Genomic DNA, 8407 nt, shown 5'->3' with positions numbered 1-8407 from the left:
TGGAAGGCTCCATGGCACGGCCCGACCGACCCCAGTCCACGCACCAAAGATCAGCCTGAGTTCGCAAAGCGCTAACCTGGCCCCAGGCGCTGCCTAGAGCTGTTAGCAAGTCCATCCTGCACTAGCAGCTCTTTCATGCTCCTGGCAAATGTTACTTGCACAAACACACGCGCGCGCACACACACATGTGCACACACACACTCTTGCCTCCCTCCTTGAATAGTGCAATTTCCTCTCAGATAAAGAGATCCTACCGCAGCCCCCCTTTCCCTCACCCCTCACACCCGTACACGTCTCTCGCACCCATTTCGGAGCCCACCTTGGGCTCTGATATTATCTCACTTCCTTGATACGAATATTAGCTCTGCTGTTGATTTATGATAAAGGGATGAGCTCCGAAACACTGTACGTAGGGGAGGAGGCATGGTCTGCTGTGCCCCAGCTGAGAACAAAGCCTTTTAAAGAGCGGATGCCGGTACCTGCCATAATGTTAACTTGAAAGCCCATCTCCACGCAAGCACGGTTCCCGTTGGTGCTGCCCTGCTGCCCCCCGACACCTGCACGTTGCGAGCCGGACGGGGGCCCAGAGAGCAGCTCTGGGCCGCCCATGCTCTGCAGGGAGGCAGGCTCCTCAGGGGCAGAGAGCAGCTCCGCAGGTGCCACCGCGTCAGAAATAACATCCAGGCAAGATACACATCCCCGTGCCGTGAGAGACCCCGGCATTTGACTCAAAGCCACTGACCCAGGTTCACAAACACATCTGAGGAGTCCAGGGGGTTCTGGCACTTCTCTATAGCCCTGTGTGCTTGCACAGCTCCTGTTCAGGTGAGAGCACACGTCCAGGGCACGGCGTCTGGTTAAACTTTCCCTTTATTTTATAACATCCTAATTACAAAATGCAATTGAGGTCTGGCAGCCCTGCAAGATTCCCCACCAGCTGGAGCTGGCATGCTCCTAGCTCAGTTACAAGGGAAAATATGACCACCTGAACAGTCACCGTAATTCTGCTGCGAGCAATCATATTTGTATCCCCATCCAACAGAGAGCACAGGGAAGGAGAAAAGTATCCCTGGAAAACTCAGATTTATTTACAAACCAGATTGCCTGGCAGCAGGAGAGCCACAGAGACAGCAGGTCGGTGCTCAGTGTTGTTCCACTCAGCTGAGGACACCACTCCATCAGCTATTACCCCCTCAGGGGACTATTAGATATTGTTCCTATTTTGCAGACAAGAGAAGCTGAAGAAGAGCAGATAAAGGAAAATTCCAAACAGCAGCAGCCAGAATCAGTGCCAGATACGCAGAAAAGCTGTCAAACTCTGGTCCTTACAACACGGCAAGTGCTTCTGAAAATCTGATCCCATTTGACTTTTCTGGCGAGCTGGGCAAAATCTAGAATAGCAGCCACATGTCCTGGGGTCTTAAGGTTGCTAATAAACACTTGCGTGTGAGTAAAACAAACTGCCTCAAACTAAGGCTATCAGTTGGCTTTCTCTTACTATTTCTGTACTCCAAGTTGTGCAGGTAGATGACAGCCTACCACACAAGAGCAGAAAGATCATTACTGTAAATAAAGATCTCCATCTTTACTGCAGACAAACTGGCACCGTTGCTGGAAGAGCCTGCATGTAACAGTATCTACCTAAGTAAAGGAGTGTGTTTCACTCACACTATCCTAGGTAAAGAGTGTGTTTCAAAGCCAAGAGCAGGAAGCTCGAACTTAAATATTTTAGCTCCAGGTACAGGAGGGAAGACAACCTGCAAGAACCAGGTCTCCTAGTGGGTGAGGGAGATTTCCTACGATACGTTGGGTTGAACTCCTCCTGGGTTCTTGTGCATCTGAAATGAGGGACCACAACCCTCTCTGAGACCCAGGTTACCACTGGCAAGACAAGAAGCAGTATCAACCAACTTCAGCAAAGCAAGGCGAGCTCCTCGCACGAAAGGGCCTGCTGGAATGCGAGGCAGCAGAGCAGCGGGGCGGGCGTTGCTGCTGCTAATGTGGCAGAGTTTCCCTGCTGAGGGCAGGCAAAATGCCCATGACTCATTTTTCCAAGAGATGTTACAAACAATAGTAATGATGTCTCTGGTGGGTATGAATGTGAAAATGCACGATGGGGGGGCAGCCATGCTGGGCACCTTGTGTGTGGGCTGCCAACGGAGGGAACTGCCACTAACAAAACCTGCTGAAGCCAGTTTTTGGCATTTTGTTTGAAGAGAGCCCTTCTACAAGACTATAGGGGAAGAGGAGTGAAACGGCTGCCCAGCAAACTCCTTTCCTCAGGCATCGTATCTGCTTTTGATGGACACCAACCTAGTCTTCAACAAGAGGAAACCAGTTTTACTATCCAGAGTGAAAAATGGAGAACTTGGAGGGAAAACAGTCCTGAACTATTCCATCCCCACTCTGGACTGGAACAGGAAGGATGAACAGGGAATTTGGAAACCATGATTTACACAAAGATTTAAGGCTGTTCTCTGTGAGCTCCTGCCTCTATCGTCCACACAAGTTGCCCATATTCAGATGCTGCCCTAAGGGGACAACTTCTCAGCCATTTGATTCCTTAACCTTCCACTGTTGTTGCTCTCTGATACCATTATTTTTAGGTACACAAGGCATAAAACATACCAGCACTTGAAATAAGTTCTCAGATAATACACACTAAGTCCAAGGTGGTGAAGCTCGTGGAGAAGGAAGTTCTATGGGATCAGAGGTGGTGGCAGGGCACTGCGGAGGGAAAGGCGATTTTCCCCTTGTAGAGCCTACACAGCTACAAATCTCATCTCCTCGTTTACTTATTTTATGGACAGTTTGAAGGTTACAGGTCTGAGAAAACAGTAAATGCTGAAGCTAGTCCAAGCTCAGCAAGCAGCCCCGGGCTACTCACGGTGTCCACTCCCTTGTGTGGTGCCAATGCAGGCCCATGTCCTGCCCTAGGACTAATCCCACTGCAGCAAAAGGTACACACAAAACCTGAGATATGTGAGCAGAAGTGCAATCACACCTTTCAACAGCAGAGCAGAGCATCAAGAAACACCTGCCAGTGTCTCCACTGGTACCAGGCAGCTGGCTGACTCCTAGGTTTAGTTTCAAGCATATATAAAACTACTGTGCAAATCCATAACATCCTACCAAAGGAGGACAGAGAAACACTCTCCCCTCAGGAGAGACACAACCTCTCTGCCTCCCTCCTTAGGAGGCTGTTTCACAGATGCAGAGCCTCATCCTGCAAAAGGACTAGGCTGGGGTAGGGCAATCAATTTTGGCATGTGAAAGGGACTATCTGAAGTGCAGTCTTTTTCCTGGAACCCCAAAGCAACAGGCAAAGGGGACAGATACTTTCTCAAAGCACCTTCCAGTATTTTGAGTCACCTTCACCTTTAACAAAAAGTCCAAACAGGCACTGCAAAGGCCCCACCTTGATCCAAGTGGGCTGTCATTTATCTGCCACAATCAACGCAATGCTCTAGGAGTGAAATGCCACATGGTAGAGACCTCTGTCTTACATAACTACATTGTAAAGTGCCATCTTTAGTGCACAAACAGTCCTCAACTATTTGGTTTTTAAGAAAGAGGTACAAGTTTTATTACTACAAAATTCACACTAGGGGAGATTGAGATGAGTATCTAAAACTACTCTCAGCTTGATTTTTGTTTGTAACATCTGAGTGCTGGTAGTTTTAAGAAAACTTTTGCTGACGAACTCCACCATAAGCACTTTGTTTCCTGGAGATGTGTGAACACTGCTGCATGGTATTTGCATGATGACATGATATCTCACTGCAATAACCCAGCACACTGGGGCACTCCTCCTAACACCACCTCAAGGCACCTTCTTCAAAAGGAGTCTTTACAAACCCTCTGCCCCAGCCCAGTCCTCCCCCACTACTCTCCAACTCACCCCCACCTCCCCCCACCCCTGCACTCAAAGGAAAGGAATTTGCACGTTATGGAAAAGTACAACTTGCAAAAGCAAACACAACAGGCTTCAACATAGCAGAAAGCCAAGCAATGGGAGTTCTCTAAACAGAGCCCAATTGTAAGCATTCACTCTACCTTACTCCTCCTCACCGCCTCTTGCTCAGTCAAAAACAGAACCTCTCATTTCTCATCCCTTTCAGGAGCAGGAACACCCCAGTTCTCAGGGTACAGATGAGTCAGAGAAGGCAATAGTGCCGAGGAGAAACACGCACCCTGTCTGGCTGCCGCACCAGTAGAGAGCAGCTGCACACTGGGCAGCCCAGTTTTCCTTCTTCCAGGTTGTTCGACAGCCAACAAAGCTGCTTGAATGCTGGGGAACTCTGTGTTCCTGTGGAGGCTTATGACACTTTGCTGGAGGGGTAGGGGAGAGCTCGCTAAGGCCGCAGCACCCCCTTCCGTCTAACGCGCTCTTTTGCAGCCAGCCCGGGTCTCACGATCTCGTTCTGGCACTGCACATTCAACGACTCATGAGACATTACCTTCTCGCTGCCTACAGCTTGGAAACGCTCAGGAAGCTGAAAGAATTCGGGGTTAAAAATGCAAGCATTAGATGAGTCAGTCCTGTGGTTTTTATGAGGGCAGACAAGTGCTTCTTGGGAAGCCAGTTCAGCAAAGCCAGAATTGTTTCAGTGCCCCATCTGTGTGCTGATAATGCCTAGAAGCTCTGTTCTTGGACCACAACACCCCATTGCCAGGCACTCCACAAACAATGGGGCTGTATTTCCTCCTGGACATCCACACATGCTTGGACTCTCCTGCAGGCTTTCTGCAGTTTTTATGGTTTCCTGCTGAGGAGCTTCTCATTTTCTTCTGCAACTCCCCCCCACACATAATTACTGCCTATTTCGGTACCTTATCATGAGATGCTTCATAGCTGATTAGCCTGGACTTCCTTCCTCCCATCATCAACCTACTCCAATATTGACATTCATTCGCACTAATCTGATGATATCAAAGAGCAGAGACCAGCTCTAGGAGGCATTACAGCATCTTGAAGTACATAATCTGGAGCTGGTAGTAGTAGGGCTGATAAGAACAACCTCTTTCTCTTAACGTCCAGCTTTTCACAAAGTGAAACCTCTTGCCAGCCATGAAAAAAAAGGACAGGTCCCTGCAGGCTCTGATGCAACTTCATTTCAATTGGCCCTTGATTTACTGGACCTAAACAATCTGATTGCAACAGACTCTGTTAAATAACCTCTATCTCCACATTCGTATGATATTTTCCATATATATTTGGACAGAAAAATTATTACTTAAGAAGTGGTTTTACAGTTTTAGGCAAAGAATCTCAAAGTTGTTATTTGCCTGAAGCAAGAAAGAGATGCAGGCAGGTAAATTGTACAGGCACTGCATTGTAAATACCCATTATTGCAACACCTAAACTATTGATTGAGACAACCTCCTTACTTCCCTGAAGGCTTCACTTGGCACACCAAGAATAATATGGAAAGCAGATGCAGTGGACCCAGTTACTATTTTATTCCATATGGATTCGCTGTTGGTGACATTTAATGACTTCTATTCCCAAATGACACTGGTAGGTAGGTTATTTATATTTACTATGTGTTCAAAGGACTTTGAAACTTGTAAACACTGATACAAAACTACTGAATCCATCAGCAGACTGTACAGCTAAATCTGGTCTAGCCACTAAAATGTCATGCTGCTTCTCAGAAATTTTTTGCCAGGAATAGTTGCTACCATATTCCCAATTCCTAAAGTATTCCTGACTTCTTGCAAGTGGGTTGGATTATCTCTGCCAGAAGACTCAGATCTTGTAACCCTATTCCGTGAGACAAGACTCTTCTATCTTGAATTTATTAATTTTCATGATTAAAGTAATACACAGATTTATGTTTTGAAAAACTGAAAGTTGATTAAATGACTTCTAATGCCACCTGTATATCAAAATTAATTTCTCTCTACCCAGGTAATCTCAGTCTAACAGCTACAATCACAGCTGAAACTTTCTCCCTTTTCTTTTTTCTAATCAGAAAAGCAGTAGAGGGGAGTGATAATCACAAATAAGTGATGAAACTTGTATTTTATTAATGAGATGCAACTCAACTCTCTTGTGGAGCCCTAAATAAACCAGCCAGATCCTCAAGAGGATAATAATAAAGATTTTTTAAAAAAGCAACCAATACATTTGATATGCCAACTAATTTAACAGAATCATAGTTTAATCTAGACTTCCCAGACAAAGAAGCAAGAATTAAAGATTTTATCCATACCCACTACACCTGTCTAATCTAAAAAGTTATTTTGCAAGCATGAAGAACAGTGAAGTTTGTAAATGTCAGATTAATATACTACAGCTCCAAATCCCACACCAACCTGTTAACAAATTTGTAATGACTGAAACCCAATGAGCACTTCTGTACAAATTCTCAAGAAATTATTATTTCTTTTTTCCTGTTTGGAAAATATCTCAGGAAGCTGTCACAGTGGGCAGAGGGCTATAGCTGCATATTCTCGAGGAAAACCTGTAACAACTTGCATGGCCAGAACCATGCAAGCTCAAGGAGCGCATGTGGCTCCAGTATCCTTCCTGAACAAGTCCATCTTGTCAGTATAATGCAGATTTAACATTCCAGAACACACGGAGATATTTCTCCTATCAAAAACCGCATAGATTCATGGTAAAAAGAACTTCAAACACATTTCTCCCCTTCTTCCACTCATAGAAGGACATGAGACTGAAAACAAGCAGATTTCTGTTTACAGTTAACATGAAAAATGTTTATTTGTGAAATACATCTTTTATCATTTCAAAGTTAAAAAAAATATTCCCACAAAGAAACAAGTCATTTTAAACTCAGCATGCAACCCCAGCTACACACAGCTTCCTATCTACCAGCAGGTCATGTTCCCATGACCTAGCACTTTATCCACTCTGAAGCACAGTAACTATTGTTCTAAACGAAGAACAGCAAATTCTAGTTAGAAACACTTTGTAGAAGAGTGATATTGTCCCCTTTTAACATGATCCGACCTGCAACACAGAGAAAGGAAAAGGGGGATTAGAAAGATCCCAGGGTCTGAGGATAACCTCATGTTTTCACATAACATTTCACAAAGGCAAAGATGTTTAAGATGCCCATATGATAACTGATAAGGTTTTTTCAGACTACAGTCACAGACAGGCCTGCTGGCCACATCACAGGACTTCAAGCCTGGCAGCACACGGCCCACACACACAGTTCACGCTACAGCGTATCGGGCACAATCTCCACTCTAGTGCTCTGTGCCCCAGCAGCACTATGCCCATTGCTATCTTCATCAGCAGCCAGTAAACACTAAATACCACCACTGAGGTGACACCCAGAAGCGTCACAGCAAGTGTAAGGAAGATCAGTCTCACACACTGATAGACTCTCCTGTACATCCAACAAAACTACCAGATCAACAAACAGCAGGAACAAAGATCTAGCCAATATCCCTTTGCTATACTTCAAAATCAACAGTCTTCGTACATTTTGAAAGTACTTGCATTTGGAAGGCTCAAATAGCCACGTTTCAGACCATACAGCATTTAGATTATGCAGACGTACCCAGCTGTTTCCTTGATTTCGTTTTTGAGTGAATCTCCTCTGCGTCATCCAGCACCAAGTTCATATATTCATCAAAACCCTAACAAAAAACAACAAAAACGGTTAGTGAATTAAGTCCTCTGCTCTTAACTTCAGCAACAATGATATGAACTATCCTTAGCTATGCTGACACAGGCTAGACAATTAAGACTATTCATTAGAGGGATAAGGAGTGCTTTTTTACTCTACTGTGTTTTCCTTGAGAGGAAAAAATAGAATCTGTGAATCTGGAGAAACACATAAAAGAAATAATAAGGTTATATCCTAATACTCACAATGATGCAGCCTTCTATCCGCATGTTCACTTGCTCATAGAGCCACACCTGGATCCTGGACCTCTGCAAAACGATTAAGGAAGAAAGCAAAATATGAGCATAAACATCCCAAGCAGTTTTGCTCCTCTCTCCTGTACACTAAGAACTCAACTGGACCCTCATTGCCAACAGCCACAGCAGTTCCGCAAACTTAAAGGACAAACTCTCAAATTTGGTTTCAATTGTGTCTTCAGACATATTTAAGATGGTTTTCTCAATGACTTGGAGAAGTCATGGATACACGCGAATTGGCATATATTTTAGAGGAGACACAAAAGTACATCCCTGCACGTGTGATTCTGTGATCAGGCTCCCATTATGGAGATAATTTTGGAGATAATGTGGAAAAGAAACTCTGAATCTAGAATTAGCTGTTCTATAATCTAATGACAGGAAGCTCGCCAGCTAAGAGAAATCGGCTTTAAAAACGCGGGGAGGATTGGGAGGAAAAAAAAAAAACAAAAAAACACAGCAGCCAAACCTGCTGCCGAGCCCGGGGCGCACAGAGGCAGCTCC

The 8407-nt window shown here is 44.9% G+C and overlaps 1 protein-coding gene across 1 annotated transcript; it reads right to left on the bottom strand.

The window, feature by feature from the left end:
- Positions 1-6698: 6698 nt before the first annotated feature.
- SNRPE (small nuclear ribonucleoprotein polypeptide E) lies at positions 6699-8174 on the bottom strand. Its single transcript, XM_085300302.1, has 4 exons — positions 8133-8174; positions 7853-7990; positions 7539-7617; positions 6699-6979 (listed from the first exon to the last, which is right to left on the bottom strand). Exons 1-4 carry the CDS (start codon positions 8172-8174, stop codon positions 6924-6926), a joined length of 315 nt encoding a protein of 104 aa, XP_085156428.1. The 3' UTR covers positions 6699-6923.
- Between the last annotated feature and the right edge of the window lie 233 nt (positions 8175-8407).

This window comes from Rhea americana, unplaced genomic scaffold, assembly GCF_003343005.1.
Source record: "Rhea americana isolate MKP2758 unplaced genomic scaffold, rheAme1 scaffold_163, whole genome shotgun sequence".
In the NCBI taxonomy this organism is placed as follows: Eukaryota; Metazoa; Chordata; class Aves; order Rheiformes; family Rheidae; genus Rhea; species Rhea americana.
The sequence above is the reverse complement of the archived record's forward strand: the minus strand, read 5'-3'. Positions and strand labels throughout refer to the sequence as shown.